At 37.7% G+C, this 26,315-nt stretch overlaps 1 protein-coding gene across 4 annotated transcripts in view; it reads left to right on the top strand.

Moving 5' to 3' along the window:
- Nucleotides 1-26,315, top strand: part of TOX (thymocyte selection associated high mobility group box) — a 210,512-nt gene that overhangs the window by 164,136 nt on the left and 20,061 nt on the right. For 3 of the 4 annotated variants that reach the window (XM_088540140.1, XM_088540139.1, XM_088540141.1), the window contains exons 4-6: nucleotides 2,353-2,631; nucleotides 8,807-9,037; nucleotides 21,867-21,947. In XM_088540140.1, coding sequence (XP_088396266.1) covers nucleotides 2,353-2,631; nucleotides 8,807-9,037; nucleotides 21,867-21,947 — 591 coding nt within the window. The remainder of the gene's footprint in view (nucleotides 1-2,352; nucleotides 2,632-8,806; nucleotides 9,038-21,866; nucleotides 21,948-26,315) is intronic. The other variant, XM_088540142.1, reaches the window with a different exon arrangement.

Here is a 26,315-nt window from a genome sequence, read left to right as displayed (position 1 = left end):
CTCAGATGCTATCCACAGTGTAATCTTAGTGTAATCTGCTATTAGTGTAATAGTGTAATGTACTATTCATAGTAAAGAATTTCACTAATGAAGGGTCCTCTTTCAACTCTGGGCATACCTATTCTGCCTACCTGTTTGCTCTCCCTGGGCACAGTGCCCAAATATACCTTTGGACGCTGTCCTTCCTCTGTCCCCCTGTCCCTTCAAAGTGCATGAGGATGTTACTGGTTGGTGTCATGCTGTCCTCCAGCAGATTGTGTGTGGTCCCTCAGAACTGAGCTAAGAGCAAATACAGACTCTTTAAAAGTACATGTTGTTTAAAAATGACAAATGCAGAATGCTCTGCAGGATCTATCTGCTAATATTTTAAACATTTTTAATATAGTTAAATAAAAGAGATTTTAATAAAGCAGCAATAGTTTTAATAATGACAAGTGCGTTTAATTTTACCTGGGGAAAAATAATGAAAATTATAACCTTTGCTGTACTTTCACCGAAGCAGATACTTTGCAGATTTATTTGAAACCCTGAAGCACCCGTTTGAAGCAGAGTTTCAAATAGGGCTTGTTTACCTTGCAGCATTTGTGAATCCAACAGAAGTATTCTCATTTAAAAAAAAAAAAAGGGAATTTCTTTCCCAGCCTGCTGGAAATTTCTTTCCCAGCCTGCATGTTCTCCATGGAGAACAGTGGGATGGGCAGGAGAGGCAGTTGGGCAGGAGTCCGTGCTTCCCGGGCACGGCCGTGGTACCACAGCCTGCTGGGGTTGGGAGGTGGTGTGTCTTCCTTCCTCTCCTCCCATGGTCATCACTTGACCCTGTCTCTATTGATAACCCATTTTTTTTCAAAAGCTATGCCTTTCTAAAGCGATAGGAATATAGGTGTAACTGGATGTCATGTTGTCAGAATCTATTTCAAATAGTTTTGAGAGATACAAGTACTTTTAAAGTGGTAAGTATGCCAGAACTAACAGTATTATCAGTTTGATTTACTGCCAGCCAATCAGCTTTACAAAAAATAATCTCCAAGCTTGTGAAATATCTCCCTAAAATTTGTAATTTTTTACTCTCTCAATAATCAGAAAAAAGTTTCAGATTTATCTTTCTTATTCCTGAAGCTGATTCAGGAGTTTACTGGTTGAAAGGTACCTCAGAGATTGCCCTGTTTCACAGGAGCATGTATATTGGAGAGAAAGGTTATCAAAATCATGAGTTATAAAAAGACAAAAAAAAAAAGGGTGATCTTTAGGCATTTTCGTTGACATTTCTAACTAAGACTGTCAGAGAGGAAATGTAGTTATGTTAATATATTGAATCATTAACACACAATGCCCGTATCATAATGGAACTTAGGCAGTGATGATTCCCATCAGATGCCACTCGATATGTATGGCATGTTTGTTTGTCTGATGCACTGAGAAATACCTGTATCTATTTCATTTCAGCTTTGAGCTGACACTTCAATTTTAAATCACCTACCAAACACCTTAGCTTAAACCTGAGCTTCTCCTTGATACTCCTTGTCTTTTGTCATCTCTCTGTATGAGTACACTGAAAGACATTATAGACAATCTGCAGTAGTGTCTGCACATGGTACATTTGACCTCTGGAGAAGAAGAGTTTCATCCTCCAGTGCTTTTAATTCTTATCCTTGCAGAGACTGAATTTGTTGCTTGAATTAAAATAGTATGTCTCGTTAAGACTAAGATGCAGTGACCCACATAGCACAGTGGATACATTTGTCAATGCAGCAACTTCAGGGCTTTCAGTTCATGTATGTCTTAGCAGCAAATCAACACAGAAATCAATTGATCAGGCTGCCAATGAGTGGGTCCTTCTTGTCAGTATTCTGCATCTCACTGGGTGACACAAGGCAGGGCAGATTTGGATTTAATAGTAGGTAGTCAAGCTCTAAAAACTCTAGATTCCAAATTCCCCACTCAAACACATGCAAATCTTATGACCAGCAGGAACTGGAAGTTGTCTTGAATTTTGAGGCTATTCATGTCCTGATTCTGAACTTCAGAGTGCAAACTTGTCCCTCTTTGCTAGCAGTTCTGAAATACTCAAAATGCAGCCAAAGCAGGGGCCACGTGTCTCCCCCACAGCGAAACAAGCTCTCAGTACTCCGTGCTATTCCCACAGGCTGAGGCTAGAGCCTGAACAATTTATAACAGCCAGTGTATGCAAATGTCAATTATATCTTATTTTTGTTTATTTCCAATATTTATATGTGTATTTAAGTACTTGCCAATTTCTTTTAAACATGATGCAGTCAAATAGGCAAACTGAGGTCTAAAGGAACAGAGCACTTTATTAGTGATATGCTTAATACAGTTTTTTTCCTCTTGTAGATGCAAGATTTACGGAATACAGAAGGAGCCCAGTATAGTTCCCATCCTCAGATGGCAACCATGAGGCCAAGGGTTCAACCTGCAGATATTAGGCAGCCAGGAATGATGCAGCACGGGCAGCTGACTACTATTAACCAGTCCCAGCTCAGTGCACAGCTTGGTTTGAATATGGGTGGAAACAATGTTCCTCACAACTCACCCTCTCCACCTGGAAGCAAATCTGCAACTCCTTCACCATCCAGTTCAGTCCATGAAGATGAAGGAGAAGATAGCTCTAAGGTAGGCTTAGATGCTAGGATTACAATGTCAATGGTGGATAATTTTAGGACCTGCTAAATGAATCATATGGCCACAGTTATTAAGGTGATACTTTTTAAATTGTTGATGATTGAATGAAAAAAAGGGTTATGAATACACATCTTCCAATTTCCACTCAGTTCTTCAGGCAGCTTGAGTAAATGACATCATTTGTCTTTGAGAGAACAAACTGGAATCCTGTAAAAGATTAAAGGATAGCCATTCCTGTAGGACTTCAATATAAAGGTTGAGGTTTCTCACTTGCATAGAATGCATGCTTCTTCCAAGTTAAAGATCAAGCAATTACTCCTACAAAAATGGGAAATGTGTGCACAATATGCTAATCTTTGCAACCTGATCACAAGAGGAGTTAACATCACAGCAGTCAGAATATAAAGATAACTTTAAAAGTCTTGTCTTGAAAACATCTAAGGCCCTAATGGGGTCCTAATGCATTTATACTTTTGGAGGTGGTGATACTCCAGCATGACATATTTAAGCTTCACTTTAGTGTCACTGCAGCATAAAGTAACAATAAGAAGAAAGTAATACATAATAAATGCATTTAAATTATAAGTAACAATTTATACAGCAGCTTGCATGCAAAAACCTCCCAAACACTCAGCGTTAAGCAAGTCTATTATCTTAATTTTGAACACAAAAAGATTGTGACTTAGCACAAAGACATCCAATAAACTGGAAACAGAGCATATTGAAATTGAGTACCTCTTAGCTCTGTTTTATGATCACAAGAAAATAGCAGTCCTATTATGCAGGAGTGAAGATGTTGTAACATAGCCATAACTTGTGAGAAAAAGTTGCAGACTTGCAAGGAATGTGAAAAAACACATTGTGAGTCACTGAGGAGGTATAATCCAGTCAAGAAATGTAAGTCTGATTTGTTTTCAAATTATATTGTTTTTCATGCCTCAAGCTATAAAATAATCATGTAATTGAAAACATATGTTTTACTAGTTTTGAATAAATTCTGATTCAAAGTTTTATTTCAGGACTTTACCCTGATTTCACAAACTTTAGGTTTTAAAAGTTACTGAATAATTCATACATTTTAAATGAGCAGTTCCTTACTGAAGGAGACTTTAGAATACAACTATGCAAAAATAGTTTCAGTCAGCCTTTACTTTTTCAGAATAATTTATTTGCCTCTCCTATTTCTTTTCTAATATTTCTATATATTGGTCGGATTGTGCAAGATGCAGAGAGAAAGGCCATTGTAATAATCAAGGTATCCTTTTTTCTTTTATTGAGTACTTCAATTAGTTATCCCCTATGTGTGAGTGTATACATTTTTTCAACACTTCATGTTAGCAAAAATGAAGGATTGTGGTTTCATGCAGACAATGACTCATCTGAAGCAAATATTTTCAATAATGAAACCAACCTCTGCATACTGAGTGAGACTTGGTCCTGCCTCAGTGGAAGGCAGTTTATATAGTGTAGGTCTTTTTAACAAGCCATGTTATTTTGGAAACCTCTCTTTAAAATTGCCTTAGTCTTGAGTAGAAAAGGATCAGAAAAGGGAAAACACACAACACAAGATTAGAAAGAAAAACTAGAAAATAGGCAAAAGATTGATAGATTATGTTCAAATTCTTCCATAATTATCATTTTGTGTGCTAACAATAATGTTTTAAAGAATCTTAAAAATGATGACAGAGGGCTTAAAGTAGTCTCTGACTAATAGGGATTAAACTGCAAGCTTGATGGGGGGCAGATTATGCTGCATCTGTCTGCTGTGGGATTTCTTACCTCTTCCTGTTAAATGCCTGAAGTTGGCCACAACTGGAGATGGTGCACTGGGCTAGAATGGCTGATCCGATATAATAGTTCCTTTATCCCTCTGTAAAAGCCAAATCAAAAGGAGATTTTGATTAATCAGTATAAGAAAAAAATGCATTGCTGTAGTTTACGACTTGAATCCCTTTGTTGAGTATCTTCCTCTCATAGTGGTCTTCCTGGAAGCTGCCAATGAAGGGAAACAGATACTTAATATAAACCAGTTTTCTACTGAGATTTTTTCTATATATATATATATTCTTTTTCTATCTATATGTTTCTCAGAGCTGCTCTGGAGTGAAATGTGAAGGTTCTTCTCATTCCAGAAATTCTCTTCCTAGTGAAAGAAAATGCTGGACTCAGACAGGAAGCCATAGGACAGCAGCTCTGACTCTTATGAGAGCTGTATCTTTTACCTTCAGATAACTTCGCTAAATTTGGGAGGTTCTCTTTATTTAATAAATTGTCCTGTAAATGTGCAAAATGATTTAGTAGATCAAAGCCAGAGTTCATTATTGAATTGTTATGTGACAGAGCACACATTGAAGTCATGTGGTGGCTACCAGAGATGATCATAGTTGAACAGATTTCAGAGCACAGCTTCACAAAATCAGTTCCAGCCTTGAGGACTGTGCATTATTAATAACAACAATAGTGGTATTGACCGAACATTGACCAAAAAGACAAAGTATATTTTCAAATGCTATAGGTCTCCTTTAGTTCTATGTCAGATGATATTCATAAGTTTGTATTAGACAAATACCCAGCCTTATGTCTAACAGAGAATCCACTGAACCTTTGATAGCAGATTTATTAGAGAAAAGCTTAGCAATAAAAATAAAGAAATTTTAGTGTCCTGTTTATGTTTGAATGAATTTATGAAATGAGATGACCAAGGGTATAAACAAATATATGCCTTTGGACTAGAAATATAATTGATCCCTATTGCTCCATCGATTTGAGTGCATGTAGGAAATTACGGTAAAGACATAATGTGTATAACTCAAATACCAGCAGAGAAGAAACTTTATAAACTGGTGTAAGTGTGCATGCACAGTTCATTGGTGGTAAATGTACATAGCTACTGGCCGCAGCTGCTAAGTGCTTTTGATCAATGGTCATTTGAATAAGGACCATTTCGTATAGGTCACTTGGACATAACTGCAAGTGCTCCTTAGCTAAAGAGCAAAAAGAGGGAAAGGAGCCGGCTCAAAGAGTATCCAGTTGTACTAGACTTTCACTCAGAAAGGAACATGGCTGATGGTGCTTGACGATGCTGTCAGTAACAAGGGGAGCATCATTACGAGGCTGCATCGACACAGATGGACCATGGAAATATGAACTGCAGTCTTTGACCAAAGCACTTGTATGTGCGGGTGGTGTATGTCCCTAAGTCTGCTTACATCTTCTAAATTGAATACTTAGGACTGTGGTTAGAAGAAAAAAAGGGTAAACCTAAAAAGCTGTAGCTGTAAGTAACTATAAAAACATTCTAAACAAAAGTGGCCACTTACCACATGCTTTATTCTGACCACTGGAATATTACATTTATGTAATTCTTGCCATAATTCATATTGATGGATCGTTAAACATGTAGTCTGTTATTGCCAAGCATAATTGTGAGGTGCTGAAAGTGTTATTGGTTTGCAAATAAAAATCCATAGATGGATGACAGGGTTTTCTTCTATGCTCATTTGAATATCACTTATAAGCAAATTTCAAATAATGTAGTTCAGAGGGAAGATAGCAAGAAGACTGCAAGTAAAAAGAATTAACTAACAGAAACATGATTACCAGAGAACTGCTACAGCATATTCTCTTTATGTGGTAAAGGTTTTACAATATTTACTTTATATGATAGGAGTTATAAGTAGAATTCTATGTTGTCTGTTCAGCCTATTATGCAGATGGTGCTTGATTAAAATCTATTTTAAACTACAGCGATTACTGCAAGATAGTGTGCATAAAATAGCTCTCCTAGCTCCATTAAAGGCTTTCGTACTATTGCAGTTTATTTTAAATATGCTTATAGACATTTTCCAACTTCTCGAGGGACATTTAGATATCCATGATGTGCCTTACTTGATAGTTTTAAACCCTACACTAGATATTCTTGTGATCTATTATGTGTGCAACATGGTTAATGTACACTTTTTTAAAGTGAAAGATTATTGCTTTCTTGTGATAAATAAGTTAAATACATCACCATAATTAAGCAATAAGCCATGACAGGAGGTGGATTACGATGAGCTAACTACACCTCTAGGGATTTAGAGGCACAAGTCTATGCCGAGCAAAATATATATGTTTTTTTATTTTATTTCCCATCTGTCTCTACTTTGGTGGTTAGAAGTGGAGTCTGTGATGCTGATAGACTGATGGGAGCAGAAGGCAGGCCATCATCTCAGCCATTTGCAAGGATATTAGTACTGGAATTTTGGTATTCTTTTTATTTATTTATTTTTGTATAAGGCAAATAGAATTTCCCCGTGAGTGTTTTCTTTTTAACAGTAAGTTTTTGAAGTCTCTTGATCTTGATCAGTCAGGTTGGAGGAGTAAGTTTTAGAGCTGTTTTCAGAATGATTTACCAGAAGACTTCTAACACAAGTTTCCTCAGAACATCACCTAGTTAAAGGATACTTTAGATGATATGGTATACTAATATTCAGAAATCTTGTAAATTTCGTTAGTGCAAAAATACTTTGAAAACCTGCAAATAATAAAAGTTTAAACTTTAATTATGGCTTCAATTATTGTGAAGGCTCCTTGCTCATGGAATTTGCTTAAACGAGTGTTTGGATTGATATTGCCAAATAAACTAAGGAGCACAGAGCATGTACACTACACAATGCTCCTTTAAACTTCATTTAGCTGGTAGTTTTCTCTGCCTTGCAGACTAAATTAAAAGACTAAAACTTTGGTAGAAGTAATCTAATGATGGGTAGCACACTGCTGCTATTTTTCCATCTTTTCTGAAATACTTCCAGAAAGCTCCAAGGCTATTAACCTTATACTAAAGATATGTCTAATATAACATAATGCTGCTGAAACAAGCCACTTCATTTTCAAGTTGTCAAGTATATAGTCATCATATTATTCTCATGATTAAAAAGCCATAGAGATCCAGGTTGTTCATTCTAGTCACCTGGGCCCTATTGGACACCACACAATGACTCACATTAAGACAAACAAAAAGGTTTTCTCTCAAAGTGAATATATGCAGCCACTGTTCTCATATAGTTCTGCTGATCTGAAGAGTACCCATTCTCTGATGTGTCATTTGATAAGTATTATTAAAAAAAATACAAGCATGTAATGAAAGTCATAGCTGCTGGATTGGGTCTTCTCATACTTCAGACTGCTTAATGCAGTATGTTGCCATGCCATCAAGACAAAAAGCCTCCTATCCCTCTGGTTACATCACACATCATTGCTAGAGGTACAATGAATTGAATGGTCAATAGAAGAGACATTGCCATGGAGTGCCAGTCTGTTGAAGAATTAGAACAATATCCCTTTATTTAAATATGGGCTTGTAAGTCATTTAAGAAAGTAGGGTGCTGTGGTGGTGATCAGGGTTTCTGAAATATTAAATAGCAAAGTGTAGTTGCATATTCACAAATTTGCATGTTTTCATATGCATTTTTTTGATGTGGCACACAAACACGCACCTACATGTCTCTTCATACACCATTTGTCTTTCACTCTTTTTTTCAAGCCGCCAGGAATTTTCTTGTAGAGCAGCAGAAAAGAAACCTAGAAGGATCAGAAATGATCCTCTCTAGGGGCCCAGACTAATTAATCCATACTGGTTTAATTAGAAGGAGTCACTTTATTCACAATAAGATTCTCTTCATATTCCCTGGAAGGACATCCGCCATTGCAGCAAAAAGTGGTCTGACCCCTGATATAGGTAGGCCTCTCAAGAAAAGAAAGGTCGAAATTGCAGTGTCATTACTGGTTTCAGATGGATCAATTTTTTGAATTAGTGGTCAGTATATAACGAAACATGCCCTGGATTTACTCATTATAGGCAGGCAGGTAATAACCATTAGCAATAAAACTGAGAAGAGATGAAAAAGTGACCAGGCAAACTATAAATGAGGTAACAACTCCCTGAAAGCAGAATGTAAGGCACTTTAGGGGAAATAGTATATTTATTTATATTTTTTATATTATTTATATTTATATTTATTTATAATGCATTTTGGGGAATCAGATGATGCCAATGTTTAGATTTTCAAAGATGACAATTAAAATGCCATTTTACTTGCAAATTCCAAAATGTCTGTCTTTTACAAAGCCTGGCTAAGTTAAATTGGCTAAATTTTTATAATACTTTTCTCCTTCTATGTTATAGGTCAATGGAGGAGAGAAGAGACCTGCTTCAGATGTGGGGAAGAAACCCAAAACTCCCAAAAAGAAGAAGAAGAAGGACCCAAATGAGCCACAGAAGCCCGTGTCTGCCTATGCATTATTCTTTCGAGACACTCAAGCAGCCATCAAGGGCCAAAACCCAAATGCTACTTTTGGGGAAGTCTCTAAAATTGTAGCATCAATGTGGGACGGCTTAGGAGAAGAACAAAAACAGGTACAGACTATGCTATAGCTCGGAGAGCTTGTTTCAAGAAAACGTTATCTGTGTCACCTACGCACTATAGGCAGCTTCTTTCATTTATAGAGATGAAACTTGATTATGTGCAAAATATGATTTTAGGAGAATAAGATAAGGAGAATATCACTTAAATTCTTTTCAGTATTTTCGTTTTGGGGTGTAAAACTTCATGATTATATTTAGGATTATTTTATGCTAAAGTCAACAGGTGTAAACTGGCAGTCCAGATGTGTCGACCATAGCAGACCAGTGATGGACTCAGACAGATCAGCCATGCTTTAGGGTAGCCTGATGCACAGTATACACACAAGCTGTGGCAATAAGGTCACATAGTTCATGGCTAGTCATTGAAGATGGCACCAAGGCTTTTTCCATAGATACTTCCTGATACTTCCTATTTAGCACTATATTCTCACTTTTTCAACGGTATCAGTAAACATTTTACTTTGTGGTAGTCAAGTGGTATATACTGAATCTCACCTCAGTACTGAGAAGTCACAAGAACTACAGGGTAAAGTGGAAAATAAAAATGTTAAGGCTCAGGCCTAAGATTTTGAGGCTTCTTTTTATGTGGGCACTCCTGGACAAATACTTTTACATTTATGTGTATTGAAGATATTATCTCTATTTATGAAAGGAAATGCATGCAAGTTCAAGAATGTTAGAGTTTTTATCTTGTTTTAAAAAAGTATATTTTATGGATCCCATTTGTCAAATATCAGGATGTTGGGTTTTTTTCATCACTGTCTTGCAGAAATACTCCAAATGATTGTAAAAGACAGTCAGATAGAACACAAAGCAGTGTTAAAAGTTGCCTTTTGTGTACATTCTTATTTCTGCAGTGATTCTTATTACTGCTTCCTGACCTGTTGTGGTATTTTTCACCAAGGTTTCATAAAGCTAGACTGATTTTAATGCTGTTCTTAATAAGCCTTTGTTTCTTTTACATGTGGACTTCAGAAATATAGAACTAAATTTATTACTTATAAAATGTGGCAAGACATACAATAACCTGTAACAAACATTTGCCTTGGTACATTGGTAAAAATGTGTACAAAGCTCCACTACCCTCAGTGAACAATATCAGGAATTACAGGTCCACACAAACACCCTGTAATTATAATTAAAATATAAAAGCAGACTTATATTTTAAAACATACGTTGGCATGCGTAAGAGTTTATTTTAAATGAAATGTAATCCTATATCAATCAAAAAAAATGACTGCTGAAACCCAACTGTAAACCCTAATGTTGGGTTTTGCACCCTTCAGCTTCCAATTATTTTTGCACCTTAGTAGTCACTGAAGGCCATATATAGTGTAAGGTATATAGACATTTCCCAGACTTATAAATACTTCCTTCCCTTTCCCTGCAAGGCTGGCAAGTTGAGCAGACAGGAATGAAGAAGGGAGAGGGAGGAAGGGACCTTGGTTCTGCAGTGAGAGCTGCAAAGCTGCTTCCACCTCACTTGGACTCTATAGAAACATGGGCAACTCTAGGTGAAGCTCCCGGTATTAGTGAGTTTACGTGGTAATGGCTGCTTGTGTTGTGTGTTTGCACAACTGTTGATAGAATAGGTCGGATGGATAAAGAAAGGGGAGTTTTAAGTGAGGAATAGCCAGGTAGGGACAAAAAGAATATCCTGAAGGAGAGGTTTTTTGGCTGCAGGAAGGAGATCTAGGTGGGTGTTGACATTAGCACGAAGAGAGGGAAAATGCTCCACTGAATATATTGTTATTACATGATAAGTTATGCAGCTAATAAGATTAATAACAAAAATGAGAACATTGATTTGAATTCTTTTTGTATGTTAAATCGTTTGGGCTTTAAAGAAAAGGTTTTCTTCACTAATAACTGGATAGTGTAGCTAAATCTAGATCCCTATTAAAGGTAACTGTAATGAGAATCAGGATTTGACACAGCGACTAAGGAAAAAAAAGGTCGTTCTATCTAGTATCTGCTGAATAAGACAGCAGGCATTTACAGAGTCTAGCTGGAGAAGAGATAATTTTCTGAATGTGAGGATCAGAACAGTCACTGGACCTGGCACATTAAGGTTTTGTTTCCTCTTCCTTCTGCCTTGTTTAACCTTACCCAACAAAGGCCAAGAATAAGCACCTACACTGGGCTTAGATCACTCCAAAAAGAAGTTTGACATAGTCAGACAAGACTTGGGATCGTGGTGATGGGTGCTCACTTATGACTCAGAAAAAGTATTGCCTGTGATTTTGGCCATGTCCCAGAGAGATGGTTTGGGTTCCTGTCTGTGCCAAGCACTGGCAAGCTGGCAGGGAGGGTGTCAAGCTCTGCAAGGAATAGCTGGAGGGACAGGAGAACAGCAAAGTGACAAAATCACCAGCCTTTCTGGAGAATTCAGTTTAAGACAAGTGCATTAAAACCTAAAATTATGCCTTTAATTTGGATTTCCTATTCATGGCTGACAGCAATAATTGAGCAAGTTCCAACACTGGAATAGCAGAACAAAATTATTTTCCTTATCTCTGTTGTGCTTAAATTAAGTTGGAACACAGCAGAATGATGTCCTATGGACTGCTTGTAACACAGCCATAAAAAGGGGGCCTGCAACTAGATTTTTAAACCAATTATTCCAGGAATTTGAGTTAGTGTATCTTTGGTGCTCTTTGACTCACTTTGTTCATTATCATCTATTAAGTATTGTTAAAACTCCAGGCCTGAGCCCTTTCTCATCTAGCACCGCAAAAAGGATAGTCCCTGTTTCAAAAAAAAAAAAAATTGCAATCCTATTTTTCTAGAATAAATTTAAACTCATTCTTTATTCCATTAAGGATCTAATAGTACAAAGTAATGATTACAAGACATCTTAACTGACTAGATAGTCTGTATTTTAAAGGCCTAATTTTTCAGATCCAGAGCATTAGTAACTGTTACGAAACCTATGTCTCTGGCAGGAAAATTGGACTCTAAAAATACAAATGATTAATGTAGTATTTGCAATTTGGCATTGAAGAAGCTTCAGAAAATCAAAAATAGTTAAGTAAAGAAACAATAATATCATTAGATGAATACTTTATTGATGAATTATACTTTCTGAAAAAAATCAATTATCATAAAGCTTCTGGCTTTTATGCTTTGGAAGCTAATGCTTATTCTGGAATTTAAATAGAATTATGTTTCCAAATTACATTTCCTGAACTGGAACTCCTTTTACTATTTAAATAGTAAATATAAATGAATCAGAAAGTAGAACATAATGCAGCTATTGAGAAAAAAGAATAACTTCGTATTTGTATGCCAAAATGAAATCACTGTTCCTAAGACCTGAGCCAGCTTCTGAAATCCATAGAATTCTTCTTGTATTTTTTTCCCCCACAGATTGAGCACAGCATACATAAAAGTATTGAAAGTCAGTACAGAAACAACTCAAGAGCAGTGTATGTATGGCCAAACCTTTGCAAAAATTTGGTGACCTAACATGCTAGGCTGTAGCTTGAAAACGTTTTGTTAAGGAGCCACATATGCTTTTCAAACTGTGAAGAGCCTAGGAAAACGCTATTTGAGAAAACATGCTTTGAAAGACAAAAAAGCAAACGTTATCGTGGGCTGGATGGTGTCAAGTGTCTTACTGAAAATCGGGGGTGATTATGCTTAAAATGTATCACAATCTGATTCTTTTACCACAAAGAATATTGCAATCTATGAGATTAAAACAGATATCAGCATACTTCTACTCTTATATTACCATATGAAGACATTTTCATTTGTGTCATATATTGTAACTGATCCCATTAATCTCTGAGCATACAAGGGCCATTTGCAAACAGTGCTGGTGTGTGACAGTGTTTTGTTTGTACTAACCCGTAGACGCAAAGGGTCTAGGAAGTAAAGGGATATTGCAAGTAGGGATGTATTTCACGGCTTCCTCTGAAATCCCAAATTAGGTGCAAAAATTACATGTGATCAGAAGAAGGAACTGCATTTTTCTTCATTTTTCACTGTAAATATTTTCTAAGACTCTTTTGAGTAATAAACCTGTCAATAGGAAGCAGCTGTAGCAATAATGCATTGGGATGTATTTTCCTCAGTGTTGTAGTCATAACAAAAGGCAGCTTGGAGTGGCTTTGCTAATTCTTCTCTTAGTATCATAAACATCATTTTGTCCTTACTCAGAACTATACTTCTGTGCATCCCATTTTTGTAACACACTTATGTACATCATCGCCTTTGCACATATTTTTACTGCAAAGGGGAGAAAAACAGCCACCAGGGAAGAGAGTTCAGCATGCTAAATGGTCGAGTCTCTGGCTTGCAGACAGAATGCTGGTTCAAACTGGGTAAAAAAGGCTACTTAGGTCATTTTCTGTCCTTAGATGAAAAAGAAAAGTCATTTTAAATCAGTACCAGATGTGCATGTACTAAATGAACCTTAAGTTTCTAATTGGAGACCGAGCAAAGCTGTAATAGATGTGGCAACTTACAAACAAAATGTTCTTGTTTATATTAGTGCAATTTTAAAATTTCAGCCCAAGACCTTAATAAATGTGCTATTCTTCTAAAAATGGAATTGAATGTCTGTTCAACATTCAACAAAATTAATCTCTAGTGTAACTTCAGCAATATGACTGGAGTTCTTAGAGGAATGAATTTGGCCTTATATGAACAGCTTAGTGTCTGTATGCATGTGCATATGTGTGTGTGTGATTCTGTGTATTTACTTAAACATTGTCCTGGCCTTGCAGAAGGAATAAAAGTGGATCCAGTTACGGGACCCAAAACCCAAGGATCAGATGGAGCAGGCACAGCGGCTGTTTGAGTGCTGTAACATATGCCTTCCTTCAGGCTGCATAATTCATACTTAGTAATATATAGCTGCAACAGTTCAGCTCAATAGCAACACCTCATTATTTTATCCCTCAGTATTTATTCCTATGTTTGACGCCTCATGAAATTACTGTTAATGTGTTTATATAAGGGCAGATCTGACACAAGTGGGAAGAATTTAATTTCCCACTCATTCTTTCCTGCTGATGTGTCCTCTTCCCCTGGTAGAAGTGGCAAGTGTAAATAGTTAATTTGCTTCAATTATGAGCCTGTCCTGCTAAATTAGAAGCAGCAGGAATATGAAGAGCCAGAATTATACTTGGGAGGCAGCTGACAAATCCTCTGAGCTCACAAAATCAAATCATTTACTCCTCATTGGTGCTCAAAGACCCACTAGATAAAAGCTGCAGTTTATTCTTCAACATCTGATGGAACTTGGATTGTGTGTTACCAATACTTAAATAAATTGAAGTCCTCATATATTAGTGTCAACATTTGTGACGCTGTTAGGATTTTCATTACAACCCACAAGCTTTCTAGGGTTTCTATTTTTGTCACTGGAAATAACCTAGACTGATTTGGGCATGAAAAATATCAGGGCATGGTTGGTGATCTGTCGTGATCTCAGTGACATCTCAGCTGCAGCAGCACATTGGCCAGTGCAGCACTGAGTTGGTAGATCAGGAGGTGCTTGAAAATAAATGCCAGCCAACACATTATGCCTGAAATGCTGATGCTGAGATATAGCTCACTTCTGGCGTAACACCAAAGCTCCTCTCGTGATGTGAAACGCCACAGGTCATGCTAACATGGATCCAAGATCCGTGGCTCAACCTGGTGTAGGACCATGGCGCTGCCCATCGGTTGGCTTGAGCACTGGTTGGCTCACCCCATGGAGGTGTTGGGGGCCCACTGCGACCAGGTTCCCCACATTCAGGCTTGTCGCCAGCTCAGAGCACTGCGTTTTGGGTGTTGCAGATCTTCAGGTGAAAACAGCTAGTAGCATTTTGAAAACATGAATTTGCTATCTATTCACTACTCCTTATGTAGTCATGCTGATGTTTGTTTTTCCTTATCTTATACCTCCTATAAAAGTTACATTTCAAGTACCTTTACATTTTTTTATTATCACCATGCTAATAAAGGAATAATTTTAAACACTCATAAGAGGATAAGAATGTACTTTCAGATGAGTAGATAAACAACCATCCATGGCTTAAATTTAGCTTTACTTTATTTTTGTAAATGAAAACAGAAAGCAAAGGCACATCTGTGTGTGCATACTGCCAAAGTGAATTAGAACAAGATGGATTCAGGAGCAGGCACAGGAGAAAACCACCTCATACTGTCCCTGCTACCTGTACCAGCAAAGTAGCTTTAATCGGTGTTGCACACTGTATCTCTTTGGGAGGTCCACTGCTTTTCTGGACAAATTTTTGTACTAAAATTGTTTCCTCCCTTTGAAGTTCTGGGTGAGCATACAAAGTGTTTAAAACAAGTGCTCCTTGGGCTGGTGTCTGCTCCTCTGAAAGCAGCTGGGCTTAATGAACTGGAACACAGTGGGTCAAGAATAAGCAGGTTTACAAATATGTATGCATATGTGTATATGTATATATGTGTGTGTGTGTGTATATATATCAGCATATCATTATACGGCCCCGGTTTCTGCAGGGCCAGCTCTTGAACCCCTTAACTTTCTCATTTTGCCACTGACTTTGTGAGAGAGCAATATCAAGCCCCGTGTTTGCAACCTTTTCTTTTTTCCTAGAGTTTCTGGCAGCTGGAGTCCCGCTCTCCCACACAGCAAGGGTAAACAGCACTTGCGCTGCACACTTGGGAGGTGAAACCACCCCCTCTGCTGAAAAAAGTTAAAAAAATAAAAATAAAGTAGGTCACAACAGGAGCTGCCGGGTATACTCTGTGCAGGGCCATAAAGCCCTATCAGTAGCACATCCCTGAGCTGCTGGCCTCCTGCCCAGCCCACCTGGCAGCCTTGTCTTTCTGCAGCCTCGCCCGAGCACTGAAGTGCTGGGGAACATGAGCCCCGCTGCGCCTCAGGGTGGAGATCTAACCTTCATACCACCCACCCAACTGCTGCGTAAATACAGCACCTGTCTGCTGAATTATGAACCTCAGTTTCAACTCCACCTGGTTACATTTGGAAAAAGGGTCTCTGGATTCCAGGTATTGCTGCAGTGCAAACCATAAATAAGAGTGTTCTGCTCATTCTTCTTCCCCACCCTTCATCCATACATTAGGGCTTGATGGGAACAAGGCTCTAAATCATTCGTGTGCATAACTGGACCTAGTCCCAATTATTATGCTCCATTCAGGCTTATATATGTTTTTTATTTTGTAGAAAAAGAGAATACAAATGAGTGCAAATAATCACTACATAAATCATATGTTTCATGTTGCTTGTTTTGTCCCCAGCTTTCATCCAGCATGGTTTTGATGCAAGCAACAGTCCCACTCTATGTTGCAAGCGTCAAGTTTATAAGGTCAAATCTCGCCCTGGCATCGCCAGCTGCGATTTCCAGGGAACTATGTAGAGTTTAACTGTTTGTGCTAGTAGTTTGGCCTGTAATCTTTACCCTGCATGCCAGAAATACTGAATTCTTTCCCTGAAGCCTCTAATATGTCATCAGCATTGTTTGCATGCTCTGCAGTCTAAGAGAGTGCTGAGCCATATAGCTAGCCCTAGGCCTCTCTCTGTTGCTGTATGTACCTAGATTAAAAATCAAATGGTAACATATTTCAGTATCCATTAAGCAATTCTGGGGATTTTTTTCTTTTTCTGTCTGCTGTGGGAATATCTTTCTGCACATTTCAGAAGAATGTGTGTAGTTCTGGTTCCCTTTGCTACAAAATCAAAAAACTAGAGCTATGTCTCCCACTGGGATAAAAATACCAGCTTTCTCCATGAGCCTAGGTAGATAGGGCCAGGAATGACAATTTGAATATAGTGTTTAATTCTGAATTGCAGCCTACCGTATTTTATCAGATGCCATTCCTGTAAATTTTACATGTGCAAATGACACCTCTATGGGTAATAGAGCTGCAGAATCCAAGAATTCAAAATTGGTCGTGTTGCTTTTTTTGGATATACTGTATTTTAGGTTTATGGAACATTTTGATCAAAACAAACATGAACACCTTTACATCATTTTAAAATAACAAATATACCCTTGTTTGCAAGTGCCAGCTGTAAGAAGACAAGCACAAGATAATCTTTCCCCTCTTTGTCATCCTTATACACCAAAGAAACCCCACGGTTCTTCATAAGGTGCCTTGTCAGCAAGGAGGCACAAACCTTTTCAGGCTACCAGGGGTACACATTCTGGCTTTTCCTCCTAAGAATATCTGTCAATTTAGCTCACTATTTCCAAATCTCTAGTATCAAAGTGGGACCTTCTTCCATCAGTACGTGCTATTCCAAACTAAGGATCACATTTGCAGTTAGATGGTGCAGGACACCTGTTTGAGTGCCCAAATTGACTCTTGTGGTGATAAATGGGGGAGACCTTTTCCCCTAAAGGAACATAGGGGGAAAGGCTCACGGGTCCTACAGATCAATATGCTGCAGTGTATTAATAAACCTCCGCAAGCAAGCTGACAAGAAGTTAGTCAGGAAGAGAGGGCCAAGCAAAACAAAAATGTGTCTCAAGGCATTCCTGATGCATTTTTATGATCAGTGATGAGTTATCCAACACATGGAGAGCACAGGAGACACAAAGGCTGCCTCCAGGAGTGGATAATCTAGAAAGACAGGAATGAAACAGCTGTTAAAATATATACAGCAGAATATGACCAGAAGTTGGCATTGAAACACAGCAGAGCAGATATTCTGTTGTGGTTTGATTTGGTAAATCGAGCATTTGTGCAGTGCTTGTGGCTAACCATATAACCCACAACCCATCTATCTCCAAATGGAAGTTTGGAGCAGTCGGCTTAAGGACATACATCGCTGTTAGAAGAAAGAGCTTGGTCCTGAGCATACACTGCCACCAGAGCTGAGGCCCAAGCACATGGTGAGCCAAGGCAATCTGAACTCCGGGCTGGCATCACGACAGCCTGGGTTGAGCCCCAGGATGTTACGTTGTCACTGGTTTTCCCCAATAGCCTCATTCAAATGCTGTCTCCTGTGTTTGCACACAGGAAGAGCTTTATGTTTAGTCGCTAGAGAAAATACCTTTTTTGTATTGTTGCAAGCTTTGCTGAGCATTTTTGAACTAGAAGCTATCTTACTGGGCGTACTTTGGAAATTTATTTAAATAGTAAACTAAGGACCTGTGTATTACAGTGTTAATTTGCAGAAAATAATAGTAGCCACTTCCATTTGTACACAAATACATGCAATTGTGGTGTGGTGGGGGCTTCTGTAACCTGCTGAAGATAACAAGAATAAACAAGCTGACCTCAGCCTACATATGCAGAAATATTGTCTTTCTGGTAACATTCAATTTCCATAACTAGGATAATATAAAAAAAATAAAATATTATGTAGGGAAACAAATCTGCTGGTGAATCAGAATGGGCCTTTACTGCCTGCATGACAATCAGTTGACATTCAATTATCATGTTAATTGAATTAAAGCAAGCTAGAAATGACTTAATTCCATAAGTATGTGCTCCTGTCAAGTTACTTAATAATTATTGCTTGCTTGAGGGAGGAGAGGAAAAGGACCTATATGAGATTTCTGAGGTGTTAAAAATAAAAACAGATATCACCAATATACATTGTAAATAAGCAACAGCTTATAAACCTGCTTCTTGATACAGGAAAAATATGTTATTGGAGAGTACAGGTTTCAGCACAGTCTTAAGCAAGGAACATAGAACATCTTAAGCTTTTGGCTGGGGCACACTTGAGTGATGACACAAGCCTTTTACCTCCCCAGAACAGCTGCAAGGTAGCAACTCTGTTATTACAACACAAAACTATTTGAGCTCAAGGGCTGAAAGCTCTCACAGCTGTGAAAGGTAGCACAGGAGGGGCTGCAGACTTGCTCTGGCCTGTTGCAAGTGCTGCTCCAAAGGCTGGCGACGCTCCTCGCTTGTGCTGCTTTCTTCAGCCTCCAGCAGAAGTCTTGTCTAGCTTGAAGGCACTGAACGGGTCCCCACTTCCAGGGCTACATTCGTTCACATTGAGAGAAGAGTTCTGACAACTGGACCTTGTTGCTACTGATGAGAAGGAATAGCTCCCTGTATATTCTGAAACTATCCTAATTTTTAGTGTAAGCCAGTTCCAAGCAGTTTTTCCAACACTAATGTGAGGATCATCAGTCCCTTTGGATGTCGCCTAAAAGTGGACTTCTTGCAAAGGACAACAGTGTCAAGATACACACAGGGAGCACCCCAACTGTTGGCCTCATATGCCTTATAGATACCCTAGGAGGGAGGGAGCCCTCTGGACAAGTATGCAATCTGGATGCAATCCAGAACACCAGAGCTGCTGAGCGGGGGTGACCAAACCTCTCCCTATGCTGTGAGGAAATGTGCATCATAACAACTTCCAATTACCTGGTTAATGTAAACACCCCTGTGAAAAAGCAATACTGTTTTAACATTATTGGCTCATGAGAAGATGAAAAAAGAGAGGGCAAAACAATGACAGGCTGAATGTGGTAGATACATAGATCGGGAATAATTAAAGGCAGGCTAGATGGTGACATTCATGTAAAGTAGCAATGCTTTAGGTAGGGATTTACAGCACTGTTGTTCGCTTTGTATTATTGAGTTAACCTTGTGCAATAGGACTATTTGAGGGAAAAGTCAGGTCCCAGAGGACTCTTTCAATGCACTGCAACTGTAAAAACACAGTAGGACTGTATATTTTTTATATTTGTGCAATGCAAAGTAAAAGCTGGAAGCAGAAGGTGCATGATCTTTTAAAGATCATTATTCTGTGTAAAATTCTTTGTTCCACTGTGTTTTTTAAGCTGGCTATCAGAGTGATGCAGAAGTATTGCAAAATACAAAGCAGTATAAATTAGTCTTTGTTCTGTAGGTCAAGCTAAATTCATTCTAGCAGCCAGGAAACAGATTGTTGACTAATTTTTGATTCATTTTCTAAATAAACATTACATTTCCCTAATAACCACAAACTATTACAGTTTAAAAAGTAAGTTGCTACTATTTTTTTTTTTTTTTGCAAAACAATAGGAGGTCATCCAAGAGTATATATTTATCTTAATCTGGAGAAATTACAAGGCTACATATATATAGTTGCACAGCTAAAACGAATCTTTTTTTTCTACAATTTTAGAAGCCTAAGATTTCCCTGCTTCCACTGTGATCTTTTGCTTCCCTGGGAAGCAAAATCTTTAATCCTTTTAGGCAACCTCTGAGTGTTGCCAGCCCGTATCTGAGGATTGTTCCATCTCTGAAAGCAAAGCCCTGGTGAAACAAAAGTAGTTCCCCAAGCACATTCTATATAAGAATGATGCTCTACCAGATCCTTCCAGCCTAACCCTGCTGCTCTCGCTTGGTGCTTTGGGATCACACTGTCCTCTGTGTGCTCCATCAGTGCTTCTAGATCTTCTCCATGATGAAACCACTCTGTTTTTATTGGAGATTACGACGATCAAAAGAGATCAAAGTTTCATGAAGTCTATCCTTCTGGTGAGGATGTGCATATATGTGTGTGTTTTTCACCTGGAGAACTCATGAGAACATTGCTAAATTGTCATAAATTGCTTTGGCCATCTTTTGCCTTTTAATCAATAGCCCAAATGACTAGGTTGAGTGGTAAGGGAAGGCAGGTTGTTGTTACCTCCTGGAGGTGTTTTCCAGTTGCCAAGGGTTTGCATTTTCCTGAAGAAATGGGCAGCATGGACTCAGAAGTTGTGTTACATTTTGCATAATATTGAAAATTCCAAATGTCCTTGAAAATATAAATCAATGCCCTGGCTGTGTGTCTAACTAAAAAAAAAAAAATGTCAAATTTAGCAGGAATAAGAAAGTAATGTTTCTCTCCCTTTATTGATCTCCCTTTTTAGCCTTCCACCTGTTTTTGTTTTTTTTGTTTTTTTTTTTCCGCATCAAGCAAGGTTGGGGATCAATTCTGCTTAGTTACATGAAGCCACAATGCTTGTATGACTGCAAAAATTTAACCTTAAGTAAATAAATATATAATTAAAGACATGAAGTAGTGAGAAACTCATGGTAGTATTTACAAATGCTGGTTTTTTCCAAAATCTGTCACTGACATTGCTGACAGCAATTCATTAACTTGGCTGCACAGGTCAGAAATGGGTTATTCTCTTGGGAACTCTCAACCCTAAATATCTACCTTTGCCTTTCTAACATCATGTTACTACAGCACTATTAGGTCCTTCTGACCTTGCAGATCATTTTTGATCTTGAAATTTGGGCAAAATTGAAGTGACTCTTGAAGCTCTCTTAGCTATTATGAGATTGTGCACATGCCACTTTTAAGATAGTTTAGTGAGTTGAGAGAAATGTACAGGAATAGATCCACGCTCTTAAGAAGTTAATTAGAGTGATATGGGATCAAGACTGGAATAATGACTAACATTTATTATTCTTAGTGCTCCATGAAGCTTCTTTGGCTGCCCCCAACAGTTTATCCAAGGAAGAGAGAAAGCCTCTCGGCTGATTTGTCTTTCTACCAACATTTTCACCTTTCCCAGAGGGTTATAACTTGTCTCATGAGTGGTAGTCAGTGAAGAGGCTTCCATCTGCCTTCCCCCCTGCACCCTGAAGGTCCCATTTGCAAGTACACCCAATTTCAATTTGAACAGTTAATGTTAATGCTAGGGGGGATATTGCTTTTTCAGTACTGCTGGGTAGCTAAAGGGTGCTTCACAGTAGGAACAGTATTTTCTTTAAAATATTTGATGTTTATTATTTCACTCTTTAAGCAAAATGAGGAAGAAAGGCTGTTTACTTAGAAAGGCTTTATGAAGATGCATGAGACACACCGGTGATATATAAAAACAAAACGAGATTAATTTACCAATGTGACACTCTTTGTTTTTAGGTATACAAAAAGAAAACTGAAGCTGCCAAGAAGGAATATCTGAAGCAGTTAGCTGCCTACAGAGCAAGCCTTGTATCCAAGGTAACACATAATATATATATACATACACATATATATATAGTGACATATTGCAAACCATTTTCAGCATTTATATTGTGCTGAGCACTACAGCATTTAGCGCAGATAGCCTTGTTTGTTCTCACCTTAAACTCAGGATACCCATTCTATGTGTAAATACTCAATAAAAACATCCATCTCTCAGTGAAAAGATTTCTTTTCCCGTCTGTTCTTAGTGACAGCACTTCTCCAGGCGGGGGGTATCATCACATTCAAAAAAGGAAGGATATGCCTGTAAAACACCACAGTGTACCAAAGAAGTGCCATGCCTGGGAAGAACCAGTCTATCTATAAGAGGAAAATCGTATCACATACACAATACCTAGGTTTCTTTTTAAACACTGATAAATAAATAAATCACAATGCAGAAAAGAAAACTCAAGCTCAGTCCACATAGCGAATTGTCACATGAAAACGTGGATTTTCATTTTACATTGAGCAAGCAGTTTGTATGAGCACAATATAGGTCATGTTGTGGCTTTTATAGTGGGACATACAGTGTATCCCTGATACCGGTAGCAACTTTAGGTATTGATTTATACAAACATTCATAGTGCCCATGATTTCATAATGGGCTCTTTAAAGCCTGCAGAAAACTGTGAAATTACTGTATGTGTGAATGTGAAATAGAAGTGGAGCAACTTCAGAATCGTATTAGCTAGAATCCCTTCTGTTCTGCATCTCTCACGGAAATGTGTGTGTTTATAAGGTCAAAGTTAGATATGTTTTACTCTTACATAAATAAAACTAGTATTAGAAGTAAAGATGGTGACACTTGAATACACAGATATGGTGACAAAATAACTTTTTCTTAGTTTTAAGTGTATTGGGAGATTAATTTAGTTTTGCACTCTACTAGTCCCTGTATTACATGAGGTTTTACACATTTTCAGTAGAAAGATTATATATGATTACTTATGAAAAGACCTTTCATACATCTTTCTACATTATCGTAGTGCTTAGTGTCTGTGCTGAATCTCAAAATTGGAAATATGAGTGTTATCTCTTTCATTTCTTGTGTGATGTATCATGCATTTTAAATTTGTAACTACCGTCATAAACACCATTAGTTAAGGTAGGGACAGGATACCTATAATACCTATATTGTCCTATGGCTGTATAGTTCTAGAAATAATCATTGTCTTTAGAAAGGAATTTTCCAAGTGGTGATGCTTTATCAAGGTTCCATTCTGCACAGATACCAGTTTATTTAAAATAGACTAATTTTTGGCAAAAGATAGGTCAAACAGGCTCAAAATATTCCAATACATTTTGGAGACATGAAGCCAACTCTTCAGTAGTGAAAATAGCTCAGATACCATTATTCAGCACATCATGGACTGTTTACATAAAACTCTAAATGGCTTCTTTTTGAAAAGAGAAATATAGCAGACCCAAGAATTTTACTTAATTTTTATTTTCTATGAAAAAAAGAAAAAAAGTATCTTCATGATATTTTATCGAGTTTGTTCTTTGAAAATTATTTTTAAGTTTTTTCATCAGTTCCATGCATGAAGCCATTTGTGCACGTTTAAATCTGCTCTTAGTCAGAAAAGCATTGAAGCATTTTCTTTACTTTTAAGCACTTATTCAAATTCTCCCCATAATGTCATGTTTTTCTCTAGTATAGAAAGGATCAAATATAAACTTAGTGAAGGCAAGTACTAATTGCTTACTCACATGAATAGGCTCAGTGAATCCAAGAGAGCTGCCACGTTACTAAAGGAAGCTCGGTTTAGTATAAAGTTGTAAAATGCCCAGATACAATGTTAGATGAGTATATTCTATATTATCATTATTAAATATTTATATAGCACCGGAAGATTTGTGGTTCTTTAGATAAGCATGTAAGCACAAAGTAATATATGTAATATATTATTAAGATTCATTGTGTGGAGTCCATCTGTTCTATTATTTCCATCTATTATATTATCCTACACAAAAGCTACCTTTGGAGGATATTATTAAGTTTAAAGGACCATGTTTGCAAAAGTCAAGGAATATTAGAAGTATCATACCTTTTTCAAAAATGCTTTAATATAATTATTAGCAATTTGATCTCAGTATGTTTTATTCATTCAGTGTAAGCCTCATTTCAGTTACTTATGATCGGGTGCTGTATTTAGTGCATACACTAAAGCATTAGAATCCTGCTTCCTTAGGAGCTTTTCCACACTGCTCATCCCAACATCATTGTAGTGTAAAGGGGTCCTAGTACCCTGTGGTACTCTGGAGCAGGAAGTTTGTATTGTCTTTATTTTCTAACACGACTGAAACAATGTGAAAGAGAGGATTTGGTCGTTTTGGATGTTCTGCTCTGAAACATCTAGAACTTCGTTTTGCAGAGTATTTGCAAGATACTCTGCTTTCCATGTCCATAACAGAGCTCCAGTGACTCCAGTGCCATTTGGCTGGTTGTTAGTGGTGCTTCGCATCGAACACCAGGACATCCACTTGCTATCCAAACCATAGGAAGGATGTTGGTGTGTATGGGTGTGTGCTCACAAGTCTTGGTTTTTCCAAAACACAAAGGACTGCACATATGGCACTCGGTACCTGTCAGGACCAGACCTGAGCTTAAGCTCTCTGTGCCCATCATCACCTAGCTGAGCTGCTGGAATACCTGACCGGGATAGGCAGTTCTCTTTCCCCAGTGCAGACATGGGGCGTGCTGTTTTTTTCCAGGAGGTGTCTTAGCCTCTTCCTCCAGAATAATGAAACTCAAGACCACTGGTTTCCATCCCAGACCTGGGGGCATGTCGTGCAGGACCTGCAAACTTCTCTGTGATGCTCAGTTCTTGCTCTTTTTGCCCTTCTTTCTCTCCTCTTCTCCTGCACCTGAGCATGGACTTTGGCCAGTTTTTTGTGGGCCTTTCTCTTGTCCTTGACATTCGCTTGCTCCCTGGCATCACGGGAGCCCAGTGAAGGCCAGAAACCTAGTACGTACAATTTCAGGCTGTGGTATTTGATGGAAGTAGCACGTGAAGCTTCGGGAAAAATCTTGTCAGCTCATTTCTGGTACCTTTTTAAATGCTTTAGTGATATCTTTATAATAAAGATTGTATTTTAAATTTATAAATAAATTATATTATAAAATATTGCCGCTCAGTAAATAAGGTAAATGTGTCAGTGCATAAATACATTGATATGCATTAATCCTTGTTAAATCTATCAGTATATTTACTATGTTTTTCTCTTCCTTTTTACAGTGATTGAAATTAATGGGGCTGTATTTGAGCTTGTTCATGTGTGTAGAAATTGATATGTAAAGTAAAAATCACGTTACAAAGCATTATATCTTCTGCTATGCAGATTGCCATATTGCTTATAATACTGACTAAGCCTTTGCATTGTAAATATGTGTCTTTATATTTGCCCTTGGTTGCAACTTTTAGTACCATTCAGGTCCAGAAATGCAGTCTATGGTATCTGGTAATTTGTACAGCGTTCATAAAATGCTGTGAATTGCAATTTTTTTTTTTCATAAAACAAGCACTTTTTCTAGCTTAACCTACCCTTTTTTTCTGGCTGACATTAGAGTTTTTGCTGTATCTTTCAAATATATATATTTAATATAGATACACATATATGGGTAAATTATAAATATATATGCATAATGTACATATATATGTGTATGTATAAAACCATGTGCACATTATATATTTAACATATATGTAATGTGCAAATGCATATATATGATATATATATGTATGTTAAATATCGCAGTACAATTCAACTGTTTAAAGAATACAAAGAAAGTTCCTTCTTTTTTTGTTCTCTCTTGCTGAATGAATCTTTAATTCTCTTCTGTATAGTGGCATAACTTCAAATTTCATACATATTTCAGGCATGTTTTAGCATCTATGGCTGGAACTAAAACCTCTCAGCAAGGAGAATATTATTCAAATTCAAAATACTCGAGCATATTTCAAAACTCTGGCGCTGTATCTGAGTCAAAGGGGCGTCCTCACTTGACATTGCAACAAGCGTACTGGATGTTTTTAAGTGTTGAGAACAGTGCAAATCTTTCCAACATGTAATATTGCTCCTTGAAGTGTATGGCAGGCTTAACTTCCTTAGCCCCCACTTGCAATTACTTTTCTTAAAGAACTAAAGGTCAGATCCAGTAAGCCTGGCATTGCCTTGATGCCATAAGCACAGCACTTGGTAACTGGAGAGTTTCCAAGCATCCAAAATATCTGTGTAAAAGTATAGCGTTGCCTGTGTTTTAATACAATTGAACAGCCTAAGGAATTCCACTGAGGCCTTTAGAGACTGCCATGAACACACACTGATAAGTTTGGCTTCTTGAAAATAGTAAAATATAAAGAA

The sequence above is a fragment of the Tinamus guttatus genome, unplaced genomic scaffold (assembly GCF_059628265.1).
Source record: "Tinamus guttatus ecotype Peru unplaced genomic scaffold, ASM5962826v1 Tinamus_guttatus_pri_ptg000056l, whole genome shotgun sequence".
NCBI lineage: Eukaryota > Metazoa > Chordata > Aves > Tinamiformes > Tinamidae > Tinamus > Tinamus guttatus.
Note: the sequence above shows the minus strand (reverse complement) of the source record. Positions and strands in the feature narration are given on the sequence as shown.